The 23549-nt window shown below is 38.4% G+C and overlaps 2 protein-coding genes across 2 annotated transcripts; one reads left to right on the top strand and one right to left on the bottom strand.

The window, feature by feature from the left end:
* Window positions 1-334: 334 nt before the first annotated feature.
* On the bottom strand, window positions 335-1671 carry LOC143460936 (swi5-dependent recombination DNA repair protein 1 homolog). The gene is made up of 2 exons (XM_076958628.1): window positions 1270-1671; window positions 335-900 (listed from the first exon to the last, which is right to left on the bottom strand). Exons 1-2 carry the CDS (start codon window positions 1546-1548, stop codon window positions 709-711), a joined length of 471 nt encoding a protein of 156 aa, XP_076814743.1. The 5' UTR covers window positions 1549-1671; the 3' UTR covers window positions 335-708.
* Window positions 1672-8720: 7049 nt separating this feature from the next.
* Window positions 8721-23440, top strand: LOC143459272 (uncharacterized). Its single transcript, XM_076956347.1, has 6 exons — window positions 8721-8970; window positions 13452-13592; window positions 17459-17670; window positions 19498-20206; window positions 20340-21703; window positions 21905-23440. The coding sequence occupies exons 1-6, from the start codon at window positions 8820-8822 to the stop codon at window positions 22277-22279; spliced, it is 2952 nt and encodes a 983-aa protein (XP_076812462.1). The 5' UTR covers window positions 8721-8819; the 3' UTR covers window positions 22280-23440.
* The last annotated feature ends 109 nt before the right edge of the window (window positions 23441-23549 follow it).

Raw genomic sequence — 23549 nt, forward strand, 5'->3', positions numbered from 1 at the left:
TAGGTTCTCAACGAAACGGTTGCTGTTTTCAGAGCGCAGAATAAAGATGCATTCGGTAGACTGAAAATAACAGACTCCTATTACTAGACTGACAATATAATAACTAACGCATTGAGCGCTATAGTATGAATGACATATTCGGAAGTTGTCATCGTCGTTCAAATTTGGCCTAAAAACGTGCTAATTGCAATTGGTAATCCCACTTCAAAATACAACATAAATTGTACTTCTCAATGTCGTTATTTCTTAGCTACACCCCGCACTTTAAACTCAAGCTAACCTCACTGAGACTGTTATTAACTACACATACTTCTTTGCAAAATTACTACTGCAATAAGTTTCAAACATATATTTTCGTAGCAATATCACTGTGAAATGAAATTGCTCATATTATTAAAACAAACACTACGGTTAATATATTTTTACCAAACATGAAAATTGCCATTGCAACTAAACATGGAATTTAATTAGCCGATAAGTGAGTTATTATATTTATTATAATTACTTTATATTATAACATATAAATCTATTGTATTCACTAAAAATTAGTAAACAGCACCATTCTTGAACAGTTTTCCCTTGTCATAAATATTCAAATTTAATCTACAGCAAAAAATATCCAAAGTATATGGCATTTCAGCAGCCATTGCTTTATACGTCATTAGCACAAATAAGACTTAATCTTGAACGATTTGTCAGAAATATAAATTAGCTTGTTTTTAAAAATGACTGCGTCTTAGGATCAAACTGTATCATCTTTGTATCAATCCCAAGGTAGTTGATAAGTTGTAGCATAGTAGTTTCTGATGGTTTAGATGAGGAATCTAAAAGTTCTTGCAATGCAGACTGACATGCTTCTCTCCATTTATATATTAATTTTTGTAGAGTTTCCAAGTTATTCTAAATGTCAAAACAGAAATGAAAATCATGTATGGTCAAACTGCATATAGGACATAAAAAACTATATCCTCTATATCAGGGATGTCCAACCTGTGGGCCACAGTGCGGCCCGCTAGTCATTTTCACTCCAAAAGTATGTACTTTATGTACCCATTTTTCTTGAAATTTAATAGGTTCTGAGGCCCATTGAATTATTTCAAGTGACAATGCGGCCCACTATAATAAAAGGTTGGAAATCCCTGCTCTATATACTTCAAGTTTTACGATGAGCAAATCTGTAATGCTTTTGCAATCTTTGTTCGCCAATTAATACAATAAAATGTTCTGGTTTGTATCATAAATAACAAACATTGCTTTTCCAAAACTTACTTTGTTTCGATGAGTTCGAACAAGTTTCAACTTCCTAATATTTTCTTGGTTGGATAAAAACTGGTCTTTCAAACTCAGTTTCAATGAAATTTGTTTGTCTTTAGATTGTGAGTGTTGTAGCGCAGTACTAGCAATGTCACTGGAAGTTAAATTTCCACTCCTTACATTCTCCGAAACATCTGGACCTTCATTCTTTACTGAGTCTATTGATTTTGAATCAAGAGCATCAATGTGAGCAAGCATCCATGCGTCATCTTCATCATGAAATCCATCACACATTTTACTTTTATATGATAAATCTCATCTTCAATTTATGTTATTACAAGATTATATGATGTGTACCCAATGATAAAATTAAATTGTAATACATTCTAATCTAAGCTATTTTATATAAAGTATATAACATAAATGGCTTCATCAAAAAATTGTAAAGTGCTAAACAATACATGAAACTACAAAACCTGACACCCACTGACTGGCATATCTTTTGAAATTATTCATTCTCTCTTCTGTTATTCAGTATTATACTGTAGATTACAGTATATTCTATTGTATGCAAATCCTTTTCCAAACATATTGCCCCATCAACCCATTTGGCTACATTGTTAATCTAACTTGGCGTTTCTTAACGAAATTCAGCTAAATCCAACACCTAACGCTTCTCCCAATATAACATTGCATCTTTAACAATGTCATCCCAATGCAAACTGTAGACTAAACATTGTCAATACAACATTATATAATCTTTTTGTTTCATCGTGCAGTGTTTATTAATAAGATTATCCAAACAAAGATTCAATGATTATTGTTTTACACTGAGAATGGCAATCAAATCGCAAACTACTTTTCACAAGCGTCAGCAAGATAACCCTTGCAAAGCGTACGGTACCCTTTAACTCATTTATCTGTCCTACTATTGTCTTGCAAAATTCCTCTTCTCAATCTCTATGTCAAAATAATCTAATCCAAAGAATCAAAAGCCTAAGCACACATTTATAACAATTCATTGTATTTTTATTTATCACTATTATTAACTTTACAAACGATCAACAACAAAATCAATTCTAACACATATCCTACAACAGCAGAACTACCACCAAATGTTTTATGCTACATTATTTAAATCAAAGAGTAGTTGTCAGTAAACATACTGGTGAAAAGGTTTTAAAAAATAGGTAGTGGTTAAACAGTTATTGCCAAAATTGTATTGTAAATCATGACATTACAATGTAAAATAATATGCCTTGACTCTGGTTTGTATTAGGTATGGTATAGGCTACCGTAGTTAACGCATTTTGGATGAAATACATCTCCATAGGTTGGTGAATAGTAGCAGGTAATGTTTATTTTCAGCAGCATAGGAATTTCACAAATGTCATACGTGTTTGTGTGCATGATTTTTCGTCGAAAACTGCCGTACTTTCCAGTCGGGTGCGCAAAGATGCAAATTTTATCATGATGGCATCAACTGAAACCTTAATTCTTTGTTTATTTTTTATATTATATTATATTGGCGTTCAAACAACCAGCTTTTCTTATTTTGCTTATTATAATTCAGCTTAAAGGTAAAAAAGTTTGGCGTACACATTGATAATTCTCATGTGTGCAGGTGACACACTTTCCGCTATGGCCTGTCAGTAATAATAAAAGTTTAAAAACGTTCAGTTTAAAATTTGCTGCCAAATGCAAAGGTATTGTCGGTAATCAGTCTTCTAACAGATTTTATCAAAATTGAAAATTAGTTGGTACATATAGCTCCATCGCCTTATCTTGCCTTTTTAACTTCAATTCAATGACTTGTGACATAACACTAAACACACTGACTGTGACTGAATATATCAAATCAAAGATACTTTGTTACAGTTTTATACAGTTATAGACTAGGCTGACTGCATATATGCGATACTGTCAGACAGTACAAATAGTAATCAAGGCCTGATCTCATCTTAAAAGCAGTTCAAAATAATTTTATCGGTAAAAGAATTAAGCGCGAAAATTGTTAGCTTGTACACATAAGCCAGGGCTTATCAAACTTTTTAGTTGTTTGACCCCATTTTAGAAACGAAAAATATGCGCGACCCCATGATGGGCAGCCTAAACGTTAAAGACATTAAACGTCAATTACAAACCTCAGGTGGTGTTTTATCTCTGGCAAAATCATACAACTGCACACAATCCAACAAAGTACAGTAGCTGTAGCCTACAGTAATAAAAAACCATGTAATGGAAACAAAGCGAAACACCACTTGAGGTTGAAACAAAGTGAATACAAAATTAACGAAATATAATTCAATTTATGAAAATTGAATTTGTTTCATGACCCCAAAATTGGCCTAAGCCTTATGCACAAGCATAAAATAAACATCACAAACTCAAAAGCAAGTAGTAGACGCGCTTTAGGGAGATAACCTTCAAAGGGACTACAAATAAACAGACAGTGACTTGGCTTGGGCTCGTTGTGTAAGGCCTATGCATGCTAAATTTGTTCCAGCTACCAAGTTTGTTCCAGGCATTCATACAAAAAAGCGTCTAGTGGCTCCGCATAAGTTTTTAAGTTTTGTTTGTAAGTTGAGTCTTTATGCTTGTAGCCAGGTGAAAGTTTTCCCTAAACCCGAAAGCAACCACCAAGGTTTCTGAACGGAAAACTTATGATGAGCAAAGCGATTAAAAACAGTCTCTTTGCGGTGTTTTACGTCGTAATGTCCGGAACAGATTTGGGATGACACCGTTGTCTCGGACGCTAATTTGTTAGGGACGTAAAAATATCGAGAATAGCAAAATTTAAAAAAAAATTGAGGTAATTGCAAACAGTTGAGTGCACGTTGGATTGAAAGAAGTCTGGAGATTGAGAATCACATGATCCGTAAACAACAGGTGACTGTACGATTTTACTGCTTTCAACCATGATAAGTTCTTCTGAAATGTAGAATCCAGTCCATACAAACTATGAATTTTACAAAGTGGAAAGATGATTACACACACCCTTGGTTGAGTCCAATATAGGCAATATCCATAGTGAACACGCTTTTGACATGTCCACTGTTCATGCAGATACAAATTGCGGGGCAATTGTCGAGCCTTTTAGGCTAATTCAGTGCCGTGTAGATTGCATATTTGACCCGGGCCAGAAACTAAACTTGGGCCCCTGCAAAATATTAGGTAAGATAGTAAATGCTAAATACATGATTCATAAACAGCCGGTTGCCACCACTATAAGCTTACTCTCTGTAGGCTGCTGATTTTAATGAAAACGCACATATTCCAGCACTAATTAAAATAAGGCAAAAAGTAATAGGCTACATAGGCTAGTTTTAATGAACACTAGACTTCCTTGGCTATGTTTCATGAATTTCAAATTTCTGTATATGTTTCAAATGTTTGTTGTAAGAACGTTTTTATAACATTTGACATTATAATAACGTGGTGTAAACAAAATTCGGTTAAATATAAGTGTTAGTTTTAAGTTTAATTTGTAGGCCAATTTGAATTCAGATAAATGTAGCCAAACTTCCCCAGTCAAATATTAAGCTTGGTTCTTTACACACGGTGATGAAACTTTGTAGGCCTATGTAGGCCAAACCCGAACACCACTTGAAGGACCCAGCAAGTTTACTCTTTGGGGTTTACATTTTGTTACATGCTATGCTGAGATTAGCAAAATCGTACAAAGCTATAACATAATTATATGCAATAGCCTATAGCCTACATTTACTGTAATTCACAACCAGCTAATTTAACAGCTTTCAGAAAAATTAGGCTACAGCTTAGGTAGTTTTGGCCTCAGAGAGATTCTTTCATTCTTCAAAACGTATCCACAAATAATTGTCAAGTAAAGGTAGGCCTATAAGCACATATTAACTTTTATAAGCGTATAACAGATTGTCTTTTTATCTTTTACATGTAGACTACATCTTAAGCGAAATCAAAATTTTGACCCGCTAATAAACACTTTCATTAAATTTTTTAATCTAAGTGTTTTTTTAAGTTATTTTTTAAAGTTTTTTTAATGTAAGCTATATCTGAAATTTGGTGGCTACGGCATTGCACCCAACGTAATTGTACCCACACGCAATTGCACCCACAAGGAATTGCACCCAAACAGAATTACAACCAAACAGGATCACACACTTTCGGATTTTAGGACTGCAAGAAACAAGTTTTGTAATATATAAGAAAATACGTTACGTACGTAAAACTACCATGGATAACAGTGAAATGATTTAGGAAAACATATTTAGCCCAACAAGTGGGTTACACACATAGACATAATAGAAACACTGTATCGTTTATAAACGGAATTGCACCCACACAGACTTGCAGCCAAACACAATTGCAGGATTTACAGTGATATAGAATCGCATCCACAAGGGATTAAAGCAATACGAGATCACTCCCAAATGAGATAGAACCCACACGGAATCAGAAGCGTACCTAGGGTTTTAGTGCCGGGAACAGAACAATACGTACGTAACGTATTTTCTTAAGGATTACAGTACTTGTTACTTGCATCCCAAAAGCCCGAAAGTGTGCAATTTCGTTTAGGTGCGCTTCGGTTTGGGTGCAATTCCGTATAGGTCCAATTCCGTATGGGTGAAATCACAGCGCAACCTTGAACTTTTATTCATTTGCAGAGACAAGATTAAAAAAGCGAAGGAACTATAATTTATACATTCGTTTGGGTGGAGAGGTGCAATAGTTCGAGTGGCCCCCGAGCCCCAAAATTCTCGCTCGCCACAGCACTTGTACCCCAATTGACGCGTATATATCTGCTTGTATATTTCCTTTATGGCTTTTTGGACTTTTAGCATATAACGTTTAGCATACACTTAGACTTTTAGCATATTAACGCATAGTTTTAACTTATATTTTGTATTGTTTTGATCATTTTACAAATTTGTAAGGCACTACTGATCACCATTCAAGCTTAACCCAGAAACATCACAAAGATAACTTTGCTTTCATTTTTCCTCTCAATCTTTTCATTTATAGCCACAGACTAGTGAGCTTCGCTATAACATTTGAATGGTAATTTTGCCAATACCCTAGTTTCTAAAGTTCCGGGCGAATTATTATAGTATAGCAGACGTTTCATATAAAGCTTCTTTCCTGGATAAGAATTTGCTTAACCCTATCCTAACCAGGCTCGCGAGTTTACTAAAAAACTAGGTGTGGCCGACCCCGCACACACATTTTCAATCGTTAATTACTAGAAAACTATACGTCGTAAACTGATCGGATTTTCACAGGTTAGTAGAAAAATCATCTGGCTTCCTGTATACATCATAATTGTAAAACTAAAGAAAGTGAATTTAGTGTAAATTAAGTATTTCTAAAAGTGACACATTTCTAGAAATTGTTCTTGTTACGTCGCGCCCCCGCTGTGCGGAAGACCAGCTGACCGCGAGAAGAGAACGAAAGAGAATAGTTAGTCGAGTTATTGGTGCGTAAATGAGTGATACGCTTCAATGCGGAGAGCAGAGCAAAGCAGAGGAAAATTATGAAAATATCGCAATATCTTAAAAATTACAAAATCCAACTTTATCAAACAAACATGGACAGATAGCTGAACATTTTTTAGGAAAAGTTACCAAATTTCAAGTTTCTACAGCAAACAATGCAACTGTACGCCACGTTTTGCTATGACAGTGTGCGGGAGAAGCCAAGCCTAGTTAGAATAGTTACCAAAGTTTAGTGACTATAGGAAATATACTTTCGTTTAAGAGAATCACAAAAAAGGACTTAACTGTAAAACCTCTGGAGAACACCCTGCAATTCAAAGTATCTTATGTCCATTTAGAAGCATGTTAGAGACAACTTGAAAGTGATAAAGGATGAAAGTTTTTAAAATTTCTATTCTATTTCAGATCTGTAGAACTTTTTTCTCAAAAAATATACCTTTTTGATGGGCATTGTACGTATACTGGGTTACTCTAAAGTAGACTCTAGACTTCTAGAGACTATGTTGTGTAATAATCACATAAGTTATAAGTCACGTAAAAATAAAGTCACCTACAAATATACAGTACTTGCATAGCCTAAAACAGTTGAAAGCCTAGAAATCGGAACACGTTCAATCAAGGGTAGCCCAATAAACCAAGGCGCCTTCGTAATTATTGACTCAGTGCCTCCACGTGTGTGTGATGCCTTTTGAAAAATGTAATTAATCGGCAAAAGCGCAGGTGTCCTTTAATACTTAGGCAGTATCTAGTAATTTTTGACCATTCCCTTTAACGTTTATCACAAGTAATTATAGCTTTTAAGTATCTTGCATTTCTGGCCTCAACTTAGGTAGTAAATTTGATTGCGGTCAACGAAACGATAAATATCACTTTCATAACCAAGTAACAGTATCATTTTGTCATCTGTGAACATAAGTATTTTTGTCAGTTAAATGCAGAATAGCAAATGTAAATATTGATTGATTTTGATTCTTAGAATTTCGAAACATTATGTTTGGCAGAAAGCTAGTTCGAAAAATTTAATGTATTTGTGTAAAAGCGTTTCTTTTAAGACTAAGATTATATTTTATTGCGTCATTAAACTAATTCCGTAGGAATCGAATCCTACTTCGGGTTAGGTGATGAAACAAGTTGTGTTTGACAAAATTGAGAAATCGGACCCAATGTACATGCATTTAATATCCTTACGCTTATCAGCATCTATCCTGTTGCAACTTGCAAGTGAGTGACAATAAGCTTGGAAACAACTTACCATCTCATCAATCGAAAATGGCATAGTAAAATGTCGAGAGTGTATATACCTTTGATTGAGAATACATTTCGCTGAGGGTTCATTTGTTATGACAATAACCAACAACACGCCTAGTTTCTTTTCAGGAAACACGACAGGAAATGACAAAGGAGAAATCCCGACTCGAAATGGACGCATAATTACCGTGTTTCGCGTGTAACTAGATTTCTGGCCTTACGGGTGTTTGAGAACTATAGAGTTCGCAAAGACGAAACCGGCCCCGGAAAAGAAAAAAGAGACACTTAAAAAGAATTGTCCTTTTTTTCTTTTTTGTCCTGGAGAGTCTTTGTTCGCCACTGTACGATTTGTTTGTGTGTCTGCGTGTGTACTTCCGTTGGAATGATTAAAACGAGGGTACCAAACAGAGCGCGTTATAGGACTAGCAGCTGAAAAGGGCGGATGTGACCATAAGCACAATTCCGGTTTAACAGATTTGCAGCGATCAGATGTCACAGTTGTTCAAGCGGTATTTAGTTGAACGTGGTTTAAACTAACTAGCATATACTGCGTTGGTTCTGGCTGGCGTTACGTGGTGTTTCGCGCAATGTTGAACTACTGTTTAGTTAACGTTACAGGTAGTCAAGCAAAGTATGTCACCTATTTTGCAGCTATTACGTAGTTACTGTAGAAAATAAACAATTCAAATTATGCTGCACAAAGTTTTACTCTATTGCGGTCGCATATGTTTCATAAAAGCGGATAAATTTTTATTTTGTCAGTATTTATGCAGGAAGTGTCAGTAGCTGTTTCTTAGAACTGTTTAAATCTCTCAATAAACAAGTGGCTTTGCCAGCCTGGAAATGATGACATTGAAATATGATAATACTGTGGTCGATCAACAGCCTTCTAAAGCAGTAGAAAGATTAGAAGGCGCAAACCAGTCGGTGGATGTTTTGGATTGTCATTTTATCAACAAAGAAAGCCTCTCCACCAATTCATTCGGTTCAGGAAGTGAGTTTTATCTGAAAATTATCTTTCTTATCTTTGTACTCTCATTTGAAAATATTACTGTGATCGGAGTTCGATCTAATATAACGAAATAACATCCCTACTGGATTCATTTAGACTTTAGAGCTATGTCTTGAAAATGTGTTCTTGGTTGAAATAATCGTTTGCCTAAAGTTAGTCAAATCAATCAGTATTCAACGTTTCAGCTTATAGTATATTGCAGTTTGTATACTTCCTAACCTTATATAGGCCTAGACGTTTCAAGGATGTTTGAGAGGGAACTAAAAATATTCAACGAGGTTGAAAGGAAAAGAATAATTCGATTACAGTGTGACGTATATCGTCGACTTGTTTCCGCCCACTCCTAGTTTAGTTCCGGATTTGAATGGCGCAATGCGTTCCTCGGGCAGACATCGCGCTATGTTTAATTTTACGATGCGTCAGCGCTGCTCCTCGTGTTTCTTTTACTTCGCTGTAATGGACGCATCTGTTTCTATTTCTACGGACCCGTTGATAAATATCGACAAAGCGCTTATGTATAGGAAATGCTTCCGGTTTTCTTGTTGTACTCCTACGGTACAGCAGTTCGCGACTTATGTGACCGCGTTATCTTCATAGCTTGCTCACGGTACATTGACGTATTTTTAAAGCCCCAGCAACAACAGGTTTACTGCCGTATATGTTCATGCACGCACACTTCATTTGTCTTGTTTAGTGTCTGTAGATCGTGAGTGTCGTAAATCAATACCATCGCTGGTGTAACGCAACCTTGTTCATCAGGTTAATTCAACTTGAAACGAAATACATATACTTGTTGCGTATAACAGTGCTTGGGGCATACTGCACAAACACGATAGGTTTAACCAATGAAAAAATTTAATTGTAGTTGGGTAAATAATAACTTGACGTTTCGCCTTCTGACAGCATGAAGATATCTCTATCCGTATACATTAGTTTGGCGTAATGATTGCCTTTTGATGTTCTCCCTCCATTTGGTGTTTGCAATTACTTGGCATTCGATCTCAAGAATTCGTCTGGCCCTTGGATTTAGGTCATTTGTGTCCCAACGCGTTATTATTTGCCAGTTCAAACCAATCCAAGGCAATTAACGGCCCAATAAAATTTATGAATTCATGGCCCAGTCAATAGTTCAATTTAACGCTTCCAATTTCCGGGACTCGTGCTTCTGCCCATGGGAGCGTGGGAAAGAGACCTTCTGCTTAAATTAACCGGAAATAAGCACTGGCGGGCACAACAACAGTGTCGGGATACTTAAAAATCGCGCTTACCCATCTCAAACTATATCTAAGCTATAATTTAGCATGAGGTATATGATGGCCTTTTTGCATCTGTTAAACTTGTATAGTATTATAAGTAAACTTATACAGTAAACCGTGCAATTGATTTGCAGTAGTTGTGTTGCAAAAAAACACGTAGAACACATCTGCGTAGACATTCAGCTTGCCAGTTTTATGCTGCAATTTTGCTGATACCATCTTGGTATTAGTATGTTCTTGTAAAGCATTAATTGCAGATGTTTTGTAATGTATGATAGGTATATATTTCCTTTTAAGTGTGCGAACCGGCGCCCGGTATAATTGTTTCGATTTCTTTCCCACGCTTCAGCGCTATAAACTGCATCAGACAGGAAGAAGTTGTTTCCGATCGAGGGCTGATTGTAAAGGACCGTTTACTTCTAATTGTGTCACGAAATGCCCTTTTGCTCGAAACGTAAACAAACAAATCACGATAAATTTAGCGTAACCTACGTAAACGGTGCCGGCATATTCCTATTGACGAGTCAAATGCGTTTGAATGAAAATGAAACGAGGCAAAATTTGTTGTATTTGACTCGCTTGGTGACGTACATGGTCGTGTATCTCCTCGGTATTCAAAAAAACATCCTTTTTTAACGAGCTCAAATCGCTCACGGAAAATATCTGTAAAATTTGCAGGGTTTTACGAGGTTACCGACAGCGGAAATGTTACTTAGTCCTAATTTCAGTTGTATTGCCCCAGGGTGTGCTTTGTCGTTGCTGGTCAACACTGTCTTTGCTTTTGGTGGCCTGTTTCCGTGGTAAACTGTAAGCAATTGCGCACGTGCGGACGCCCTTTCAATGTATTATGATTCATTTCATGGCATGGTGGGACTATCCATTATCGTTTGCGTAAATAAGCTTCTGAGTATATAGGTGTAGCTGTAAGTGTATGCGTAGTCAACAGTTAATTGTCCCCGTTATTTGCATAAATCTTCATCTATTCGGCTTGAATTTCGCTTTTCGAACACGAAAGCTAAAAAACATGACAACGTTCATCGCCACAGGTTGCAAAAGTTCCGGTTGTAAGCGGTAAACAGCTTTATCGAGACCTGTCAACACAGACGTTGTTTGCAACGGAACGTCAGGTTTGTTTACGATCCTAATCCCCCTAACATCGTTTTGAAACGGAAGTGACGTGCAGAAGTAGGCTACCATTGTGTGAACAAAGTCATGGATTTGAAAAATTGGCATATGCGTCGTCGTGCTAGCTACACAGAGTCAACCGTAACAAAAAGTGGATATTAATTACGGACACGCTTTTTCAGAAAAGAAACTGTCTCCGAAATAGGTTGCATTTTTCAAACCCTATTTTAATTGCAATCTTGGGCAGTAACTGCACCACAATATACACCACTACTGCACCACTACGAATGAAAATGCGTTTGATCAACTTCGATCGGCCGGCATTCTTTGAGGCAAACATCAGACGAGGTTTGCCAACGTTGAGACACAACAATTAATTCTGGACGTTGGGTATCGTTTCCTGTTAGACAGCTAATTTTGTATGAGTTTAGACAACCTGATATGCTGACCTGAACCGATCGCTGTCATGAGCTTTCTCTTTATAAACGATAATGACTAACTTATTTGGTCCGAACGGACTTAACACATGGAGTTACGGTCTTGAGAAGGCCTCTGCACATATCGAAATGACATAGCTGGGGCGCTCTTAAGCTTGTCTGGTTTTGGTTCGCCGTAATAACGGAAACCTGTCCCATTCACCCACGTTGGATGTTGGCGTTTAGACACTTCCTGTTTCAATCCCATTATGCCGTACGTTCGAATGTGGCTAATCACTAGTGGGGAATTTTGATGAGTTTCTTTTTAAAGATTCCCGTCGCCAGATGACTTTATTACCCTCCCCGTTTACGCTTGATCGAAGACAAAGGACTTCGAAAATTGATTGTGTAAAACACAATCGGTCTATTCTAAAATGATACCAGATCAAGCCAAATTTTTATTACCCATGATTAATACATGTCGAGATGGAGTATTGCGTTAAACGATGCATATTTACAAATTTAGCATTTTGCCTAAAATTCAGATTTGAAACCAGCAAAAAGGTGTTGCCCCGGTGACATGTGCGCACGCGAGCAGAAATTCGCACACTCGCTATAGGCATTGACGCGGCTCTTGGAAACACTTCCTGATCGGCGTAACGAGCCATTTCCGTCTCATACTCGCTTGGCTAACACCCGACGCCTATAGGTTAGATGAGAGTTTTACAATCGTAGCGAAAACAACTAACAAAAGCAGGCCTGACTATAGACGTGGAATCCCTTAGTTAGGATGTGCTGTAGGCGCAAAATTTGGGGTTGCGGATTGTATAGCATTTCAGGTTGCAAGATATGATCACGCTTTGAATTCGTAAAGCAGCTGATTGATTATATGCAAGTTATTACTATAGGGCACTGTTTCTTAATGCTATTAAATGCTGAATGTTAAGCAGTCGAAACGTAATAGATCGTCATACAATGAACAGTAAAACAGCTTTGTTACTTCATTAGCAATTCGAGGTGTTGAATGTCTAATAATACGAAAGTGATCAAATAGTCACTACGTCGAAATTTCAACGAATTATTCTTGCTAGTCGTTTAAGAAACGTTAGCTTGTCTGAGTTTGCAGAAAAAACTTGGAAAAAGCGAAAGAGCTAATTATGACGAAACAATCCGACAGAGCTGACTTGTCGCTTTGTAAAGGTCAGTTGAGTTCCTCATGAAACCTTAAAAACAACTGAGCTCTCAGTCATTGTGCTTACGTCAGTACCGTTATTTATCCGTATCGCTTGCTATGCACACTTCCTGCGCGAAAACAGAATCTTTGCCGTGTTAGTCAGCTAATATACTTTGCTCGTAAATTTAGTCATTTTTTGATCTTAACGCAAATTTCAGGGAAGGTTTATGTAACAAGGTATAAACAGTTCTTGCTGCTGCATCGAAATACACTTTGTATAAAAAAATGGTTTATTAATGTCCGTAGTCGTTTTGCATGAAAAATAGACAAGCTAACCAGTTATAGATACAGCTTGTATTTTTTTTAACTGAGCATGGTTTTGATAAATAAATTCATTTGTTCTGATTTATTTTGTTGTTTGTTTTGTATGTGCTTTACGACGATAACTCTTACAAATTGAAATTATTTGACAACTGAACCACACAATTACAGAAGACGCAAATTCACCAGACACAAATCACATGAGACAGTGTGAAGACACAATGGACGAAATGGACCTGCAAGGTCCTCCCTTGGAGAAGAGGATTTGTATGAACAATATGCAGCAGCAGATAGGCTCTCACCTCCCAAGAGGTAAGAAACTCTGTTTGCTGATTGCTTCTTTGTAAACTGTACTATTAGCGCTTACGATTGCAACGTCAGTCATCGGTAAAACGTCCAAATAAACCGATCGGCAGTTTTAACAAAGGTTACTTAGAGCTGATTGGGCTCTTGTTTACCTTGCGCATGTTTAGCGTTTGCGTTTTGCGCACCTCGTAGTATAAGCTGTGTTTCTACCGCGGATTAAATCATCTGTGACGTAAAATATCGCCACATTGAGGTCTTAGTTTGTGTCAAAATTTGTTGTCCTCATTAGCTTATTCAACGATTGAACCCTTCGGAAAAGCACATTCATCACACAGAGATTTTAAAGATGGGTGTGTGCGATTAATGATGCCTTTTTGTCAACAAACTTACTTATGACGTTATGACGTTATTTGCAAGAAAGCAATTAGAACCGGTTAGCGCATCTTCCGTTCTAAGAAGTCAACAACATCGACCTTTATATTCATAGAAAAAACAGGTCGAATAAAATCACACTTTGTTTGAACACTATTAAGCAAGAATCAAGCATCTTTTAGGAAACATTACAGCGGAAAGGCCCGAAATTTCAAACCCCGAACCGTGTGCTGGCCTGTTTTTCACGATTGCACAATTAACGGAAGCAGGCATCAAACGGTCTTACAGCGCATAGGCAGGGTAATTGCAGCAAATAAACCGGTGTTGCGATTCTTAGGTCTTTTCAACATTGCGTGCTACTAATTAACCAACGCCGTTGCTATTAGTTAAATTAGGGGTCTGGAAAATAATCGGTGCTCTGTGCAACGGGAAACAGCAATTTACTAGAAGAGGAAGGGGAACGCACACCGGTAACTTTTGTGGTTCTGTATCATTAGTACGACCTCACCGCTCGTATGATTAATTAAAAAGGCCTGCGCTGTATAGATAGACAGTTTGTGTCGTTTGCATCGTGGAAACGCCCTCCGGTACGGTTTGTTCTGTTCGCCTGACGGTTTCCGAACAAAACGACAGTCTTCTTTGCGACGGGTTGTAAACATGCAACAAATAAAAACACGTTGTTTCCGGAACCCGGATGTACTTGACGACACTTGACCGTATTTCTCATCTCTCTTTCTCTCTATTATTCCGTCACGGGTTGAATTTCACTAGCGTATTCTTACCTTTTCCGTTATGCGAAATAAAAGATTGATACCAGTATGATATATAAAAACGGACGCCTGTAAGTCAGTACAGTATAAAGAAAATGGAAATTGTTTAACACTTGACGAAAGGTGTTTGTCGTTTACGGGAATTTAAAGCGAAAAATACAAAAACCTGATTATAAGTTTGTGTAATATTGCATTTAGTGATGTCGTGTTTTTCTGAAACTTTGACTTTACCACAAATAAGAACAAAACACTGTAGTTCCGTATTGGGGCGTTGGCATGACGTTTACGTTTTAATTACCCTCCACTGGAATGTATACATGTTACGTCTTGGCGAAGGAAGCCGTCGCATCAGCCAACGTAGACTGGTCAAAATAAGAACTGAAAGCGACCCGTTTCCAAATCAAGGGGCGTAATAAATGGAGATTAAATTACAGTTGAGCGTTTTAGTATCCCGGAAACCAATACGTGTTGAATTCAGTAAAACGCTTTGTAATTTCCTTCGCCGCGGTATTACAATCAAGGGACTCAAAATCGTTTTACAGAGCGACCTTAATCGTCATATTTGAGAATTTTCGACTGACCAGGAAATTAACCGCTTATATTTTTAATTACGTCACGAACCATCCTACTTTTGTTAATTTGCTGTACCTCGATGATATCATGAAGTGTTGTGTAATGTTCTATAAATGAACGATGACAATATACACTTCGCCACGATGACATATTAAGCTAAATATCTGTCTTGCGACACAAGTTGACTTTAACGTCGAAAAATCGTTGTAGCCTAATTACGTCTGGAAATCATTGCCAATGGCCATGTCACGGTTAGGGCAAGTGAATCTACGAAGCAGAACACAGAAATCTATAATATGTTATATGTTTCCGGCTTTTTAGTTTTTACAAACGTGTTTATGCGAAAGCCGTGCTCGTGTGTTGTTCCTTGCATACTACGGAGTTTGTCTAGTATCGCTAAACCTGCAGAATTTGATGAATTCCAAATGATATTGTGTCAAGTAAAGTTAAACTCTTACTAAGTGCGTAAAATCGTGCGACTTCGTGTAATATAATTAATGTAGACGTAAGTCAGGTCGGTAATACCATGTCGTACTTTACATTCTATACACTGTGTTTACAATAGTTTTACGTACACCCTGTCCTCCTGCTATAAATACAGGTCGGACTGGTCGGTATGTGAGGCGGCATTAGACAAAATTGAGTTCATTGCGTGCGACGTCTTTTCTGGTTGCAATGCACATTGGATTTCATATTGACATATTTGTTTTGTTTGTCAGTTGAAATTTTACAAATTTACCGGCGGCGTTAAAATGGAAGGAACTGGCGTTTTATTTTTACATCTGCATGACATTAGTTGACCGCAAGTGTTCAATTCTGACAGAAGGAGGTGGAAACGTGCCGACATCATGTCAAAATTAGAACAATATGAGCGGAACAACACATTTAAACTGCTAATAATCAACATTGCTCAAATAGAATCAACTGCTTTGTGAGTATGCTTTTCCTTACAGCGAGGAAAAGCTTCCTTTGTCGCTGGTCACGTGATAACCAATGGTTTTACAAATTCGCTGCAAACAAGCAAAAATTTCTATGCCTGTATTTAACCGCCGGTTCTCTTAAAAGTTTTGCACTGTTTTAAATGAAAGTGAAAGGAATACCAACTGTTGTTAATATTGATTTTTTGCATAAAGAAGTGGATGTAGAACCGTTGTGCCTGACAGAATTATTGCGTATAGTGCCTCCGCGATGTTGTCCAAAACATGTATTTTTAGTTTTCTCGACCGGAAACTTTTTGCCTGCGGCCATAGCGAATATTTAACAGTAAACAAAGTACGGTCTACGTCGGACTTATTTTGATAGAAAAGTTGTTTTTTCTTGGCTCGAAGACAAATTTGTTTCATTTGAATGAGGTTTCATCTATAACGGAAAACGATTTTCGCCCAGTCATCTGATCAGTATAAGGTGTGAATTTGCTAACGTTGATTGCCGGTTACTACCAACGCAGCTGTCCATTTGCCGGGTTGCGATATGTGGATTGCGAAATCCTAAGGCAGCAAATCGAATTAAATCGCATACCCAACAAAGCCGGTTGACATGCATGGGACGGCTGCTATTATGACGAACTCAAATCGGATTTCTTTTGACAGTAATAATACCGTGAATAATGTAAGCGCAATATGGCAGCATGCAAAGTAAGATATCCGTTTCTTTTCTGCGAACACCCTTCGCAAACCCGATCGTATTAGCTGTGCTATTGTGCAACAAGCTCCGGGGTACGTCCTGTTAACTGGATTGCACCAGAAGACGGGAAGGAAAACTGCCATTAATTAAACGTGATCCCGTTCGGGCGCCAGTGTATTCCTTTCTGTAATTCCCTCTCTTTTTTACACGACAGGATATCTTAGCTGCGCAGTCCAACGTGCTGCTGGTGTTTTCCACCATCCGTATAAGCATATCCCGTATGTGCTGGATTAATAACAAGGAATCACGATTTTGACGGCACATTTACAAATCACACATTTTTATATATGCTATAGGATCCCCATTAAACCCGTAACTAGGTTATTTATTAGATAGTACCTAGGTAGATACAGTTATTGCACGCGCAGCTTTTCGTCGCTTTTGTTAGGCGCGGTTCACATTTTTATTAGCCGTACAGCATCATGGTACCCGTATTAACTTATTTCTCTAAATTTCCGTTCGTTTGTTTTGTAGTGTTGGACATGAACGTCACTTTATGGCAATTTCTTCTTGAGCTTCTGATGGATCCTTCGGCGAACAGTCATCTAATCAGTTGGACCTCCACCGATGGAGAATTCAAACTTCATAACTCGGAAGAAGTGGCCAGACTCTGGGGCCTGCGTAAAAATAAGACTAATATGAACTACGACAAACTAAGCAGAGCTCTTCGTTATTATTACGACAAGGTAAGCGAGATTTATAAGTTGCAAATTTATTATGTTTAAAAAGTGGAAAGGGTAACCTTGTTTGGAATTGTTCCTCTGAGAGAAATGTAATAAAGAAAAGCAGAAACGGGTTTAGCTGCTCTGTCAGTGATGCATGTTAATGAGATTAAATAATGTGGAGCAGTCATATAGGCATGATCCCTTATCCGATAGCTTTGCGGTTCACGTGGTGGAAATGATGTTTGTGGTTTCATGCCTAATTATTATAAGACCTTTACATCCGGCTTTAGATTGTCTACCTATTTTCAAACGATATTAACATATGACCAAGAGCATTCTTGCTGCAATATTTTAAGACCGTGCTTTTGCAGCCAAACAGGCCCGTGTACATGTAGATTTGTACAATGCATTAGGCTTGCGTTCCATACGACTTGCCCGCTGTTTCCGGCACCTTCTCGTGTTTCCTTTGCCTTCCTGTAATAAGACCTAGGTTCGTTTTTGTTTCGCGCTTAATTGCAACAATACCAGCAAAGCCGCGTTCGCCTGACGGGTTTTTTGCAGTCGTGTCGGTATTCGCTGCAAATCGGACGTGCCAGAGGTTTGTAGCAGCTGGACAGTTGTACATGGAATATTCGAAGCTCACACTTCACATGTTTTTTATGAACTACAAACTGCTATAAATCATGTATTGTAATCAGCACCACCCAAGAACTTACTGCAAATCTTCTATTCGAGGGGTCGGCGTTACTTCTAAGCTTGATGACCTTTTTTAGAATTAGATGAAGGGTAAACACCTCGCGTCTCGTCATTTTTCTTTCAGTTCCGCATCGATCCACTAATGCTTGGGTGCGTGCGCACTCGTTCTCGCCTTTGTTTCTCACTAACGCTCGCATGAAGCAAATATAAGAAATTCTTTTGAAAATGGCCAAATTGACATCACCGGAAATTCCGCGAACATGTAAAAAAACCATGTAGCGACACGTCATTTCCACGGCATAGCACAAAGAGGTCAGGCAAAGACTAAATGTCACCTTAAAATCCAAATATAGCCTTATCAAGGGCGTAGGTTTGTGTTCAACACTCCTTACCTCTGCCTCGCCAAACTGACGTAATTCCCATGTACAACGCCCGAAATTGGTCGTGTTCACGCTTCTAATATTCTAATAAATTGAGGTTATCTAGTAGTGAGCAAAATACTGTAAATATCATTTAGATTTGTGCAAAAAAATGTTTTGCAAAGTTGGTGCTTGATGTACTTTTCGGTGGTGGCCTGCGATTGTCATAGGAGGACGGATGTCTAGAATAGCAAACAGACTGTTAGAACCAGAACCAGAACTACTTCTGATTATAATAGATCGACCGAACATTGTTTTTTTGTTTTCGAGACATCCGGTTAGATGCCGAAAAATGCCGGTCTAGTTGGTCCCACTGAGTGTACCAAGAAGTAATCAGAAACCGTTTTAACGGGTGAAAATCTTGGCAGGTGACGCCATGCGGGGCTCAGGAATATTTTGTGTCCGGTTTCCTACAGCAGGCGCCGAAAGCCATCGCACGTCGTCTTTTGTCTAAGTGTTTCTTTTATAGTTGCCGCCCTTCGGAAATGTGAAGGAGCGAGTAACATTTGACGGGAAAGAATGTTCGCCCGTTATGTTAATGTGGTAACATCAAACTTTCATTCGTGTTATGGTGTTCTCAATACTCCCGCATATCACGGTCTTTTTCATCATGCGCACTGTGTGGTGTACGTTTCGGCCTTTCAGCTCCAAATAAGAAGTTTGGAAGTTACATTCACGTTATAGACACGCTTTTTGTTTTACCGCCTGTTAATGTATTTGCCTTTTTCTACAGAACATAATCAAGAAAGTGAATGGTCAAAAATTCGTCTACAAATTCGTTTCCTTTCCTGAAATTATAAAGACAGAAACCAAAATTCCATTCCGGGTCAAAATGGAGCGCCTCACGCACTCCGATGGAGGATCAAATGGCCCTGCTGATGAAGAAGATGGAAATCCTCCATCTCCGACTCTGTCCAATTCTCCACCGTCGATGGTAGTGAATCGGCCGGACACAAGCGATGACGGGCTTCGTTACTATCTCCATTGCCAGCAGCAGCTATCTCATTCAGAGGAGAAAGACTTCGAAGGCTCCATCAAATCTCGGCGCAAACCCCCCTCCCAAAATGACGTTTTATCAAGTCAAAGGCGATTATTGACTTCTCACAACGAGCGGGATAGCCACGGACGTTTATCGCCTTCTCACAGCCAGGATAGCTGGTCTTTACGAGAAAGCAACGACGAAAACCGAAAGTATGCACAGGACGCTTTGTCTTATAACGCCCACTCCTCTGACGTTTCTAGAATGTCTTTGAATGCGACTTCAGCTGCAGTCGCTGCAGCAGCAGCGTTATCTGCGGCATCTTTGACCGAAGAGGAACGGGCTCGAAACGCAGGAGCAACTGCAGCTTTTTGGGCAGGGATTCGCCAGGTTGTTGCCGCTGCTGCTGCAGCGTCTACGTCAACTGCCAGTGAGGCTTCTTCACACGGACATTCGTCAAACGGTAAGCCACTTTTCCTATATGTTTTCTTATACACATGTAAATACAATCATTTTAGTCACAATTTGTTGGTTGATCCCGTCGTTTCGTGTTTTGTCATTGTAATTTAAAAATATTTTCATTTTGTGATTAACAGCCGTGGAAAGCGACAGGGAGCATCATCGATCGCAAGTATCCGGGAAGAAATATTACAATGAAAATTTATCATCTTCAGGAACCTGGGATCGCCATAACAGCAACAACAACCATAGGCAGAGTTTCTGTCCCTCAAATCGTTCCTATCAACAGGATCAACAGCAAGCACAACAAAGCGGCAGTGAAAAACTAAAAAGGCATCAGTTGTCTCCTACTTATCATTCCGGTTCAAGGCAGTCACCCCAGCGCGATGCGGAAGCCTTGTTATTTTTGCAACAGCATTATCAAGAGCAAGATATGAGACGGGGTCCAGACTTTTCTTATCCTAGACATAAACTCACACAAGAGGATTTAATTAAAAGAAACAAGAAAGCCCTTGCTGATGCCCTACTGGCTCGTGCGCCAAATTATCTCGCCAACACCGCTCCAAGAAGCCCGTCAATGTTGCCGATGTTAAGTGGACAGAAACGTAAATACGATGATATTCTCACTGAGCATCCGACATCAAGTTGTCGACGAGAAGACGCAGTTTCCAAATCTTCATTTGAAAAGGTTCACTCCAAAGTGGAGTTGTCAGATGCAGTTAAGCTTCAGAAACCTAAAGAAGAAGTGAATCACACGTCATCTTTTCCGGATGGCTACGCGAAATACCGAGCAATTGGCTTGAGAAAATGTTCTCCAAGTGAAGATGCAAAACCCATATCTCCAGTCGCACTCCGTGGAAGCCGGTCATCTCCGGTAAACAATGAAGAATCTGCGCTCGCGCTTATTATGAACGGTGAGCACTCCAATGTGGTTTCTAAGAATCTTTCCACCAAAAAGGATACCAGCACCGATGCTCCTTTGGATTTGTGTACATCCCCAAAAGGATCCGGAGGTTCACTTCTCAGCTCCCCACGCTCAGAAAATTCTTCACCGGTTTCTCCCCACTCTTCGATGGACATTCTGCTGCGTATGCCAAAGGTTGACTGCCAAGCTGAAAGATCAGAAATTGCACGAGAAAAGGAAAAAACGAAAAGTAAGTCTCCAGAGCTTATACCAGCTCCAGAACAACGAGAAGCCCTGGAAAAAGAGAATAGAGCTGAAACTGGGAGCATCAAGCACAGGCGATTAACTGGTAAAAAATCGATCGACCGCAAGCCAAGTCCGATTGATTTGAGCCGATCAACACGAACTGATAATGACAACGATTTTGACGTAATGTCATCAACACTCTTTCAACAATTTCCTGGACTTCGAAACGGATCTCTTTTAGCGTACGATGGAAAGAGCATTAACACGCCAGACGCAGTTTGTCGTAAAACACCTTCAGATACAACTGCCTCTTTTTTCCCAAGCTCTATGGTCATGACTCCATCACCTATGGTAAGCACATTTTGTTCAAACTTTTGAATTCATGTCTGTCTAGTTAAATCAAAAGGTTTTTTTCTTTTTTGGGGTTGTGAATAAAAACAACTTTCTTGTTACTTTTGAATTGCTTAACAAAATTTTTCATGATACCAAGATGCTTTTTATTTGTTTTACCTGTATTGTTTACATTTTCTTACGCGTGTATTACATCTGCAGGTAATACCAAGCATTACTTTTTGGAGCACACTGAGCCCCATGCCAACCAATAACGTAAAGCCAGAAAAAGATACCTCAAAGTTCGGAGGATCGAGAGATGCCAATGGAAGTGACAACACATCTGGTGGGAAGGATAGAAATACGTCCCCTGCCTCGTTAAAGTCAAGCACGGTCTTTCAATTCCCGTCTGTTGTTAACGGACAAATGACTTTTGCCGGTGTTCCTGTACGACCTATCGCAGCCGCTTTGGGTCAACCGATACCTGCTAATCAAGTAAGCAGTGTTGCGTCACAACTGACGTCACACATGTCCAGCGTTGCATCTCCAATGAATTTGCTCTCACCTAAATCCATTGCATCTCTTACGACTTCGTAATAAAGTGGATTATTGCAAATTGTGTCACTAATGCCGTCGAGTTTTCCTTGCAAGATATATTTCATTATACTTTGCAATAATGGTACAGTACATTTTGTTCTTTTATTTGCTTGTAAATGAAACCGAAGATAAAGTACCTGTGTGCAACTTTTATTTCATGTTTATACTTCTCAAATGTTTTGTACATCGCGTTTTGGGCGGTACCGAATGATTTTGTATTTTGACTGATACAATGAATTACGCTGTTTTTTTAAAATGTTTGCTTTTAGCAGAAAAAATTCTATTTGCTTTTCAACTAAAAAAATTGTAAATTTCGTGTTTTCTAAATTTATGTTATTGTTTCACGGATTGGTAAAAGTAAGTCAGCTGGCTGTATTACAATACCAATCCATTGCAGTTACTGTACTTTAAGGTATCGCATTTGTTACACCTTCTTATTTCGCGATAGTCATCACTATGGTGCATTGCTTGATTTTCTAAACTGAACAAATTGTGGTTCTGAGCTCAGCTGAAATGTTTTTTTCTTTTTCTTCAAATTGCCTTGTTTTGTCGTGATTCACCTCTGCCAGTAAAGCGTATCTGCCGCTTTGGTTATGTGTTTGTAAGAACAAAAAATGAGAGATCTTTGCTTACGGCTTGGAAATGTGTCCCGCTATTTTTTTGTTTACGTCTTTTTCGAGCTAATATGCCTACTCAGAGTTCAACGGTGCCATGTTTTGTAAAAATCGGCTGCTATATTTGTTTTATGTTTGATATAATTTTGTTCTGTACACTTTATTTCAATACAATGTGCGCTTCTGTTTTTGTTAACTCAGCAGAACCGTTCAATTCTTGGAAAATCAATTACCGGTTTAAAATCCCCGAGGCCTAAAGTTGTTGACAGCTTCGTTAGACGACGTTCACCGAAAATTGAAAATAATATAAATATATCGTTTCGAGCAATTTTAATTTCAAGCAAAAAGTTCATTTTTATGTTATCCGGCAAGAGTGTGCTTAGACTTCTCATATGTGTTTTGCTTTCTTAACTGTGTACTTGAACTTGTCTGCTGCTGAGACGCTGTGAGGTATATGTTCTGATTTCTATGGCATGACGCAATTTTTCGTTGTTTTGTAACTTATTTTTGGACATTGTAAACACAATAAAGAAGTGGGAAACAAAAACTTGTTATCTGACATTGACATGCAAGATACGCTATTAAGTTATTTTAACTAGGAGTGGCAAAACTGTCTGACAAAGAAAGTCTTGTACAAATTATTCTCAGGTATAGGT

The sequence above is a fragment of the Clavelina lepadiformis genome, chromosome 5 (genome assembly GCF_947623445.1).
Source record: "Clavelina lepadiformis chromosome 5, kaClaLepa1.1, whole genome shotgun sequence".
Lineage (NCBI taxonomy): Eukaryota > Metazoa > Chordata > Ascidiacea > Aplousobranchia > Clavelinidae > Clavelina > Clavelina lepadiformis.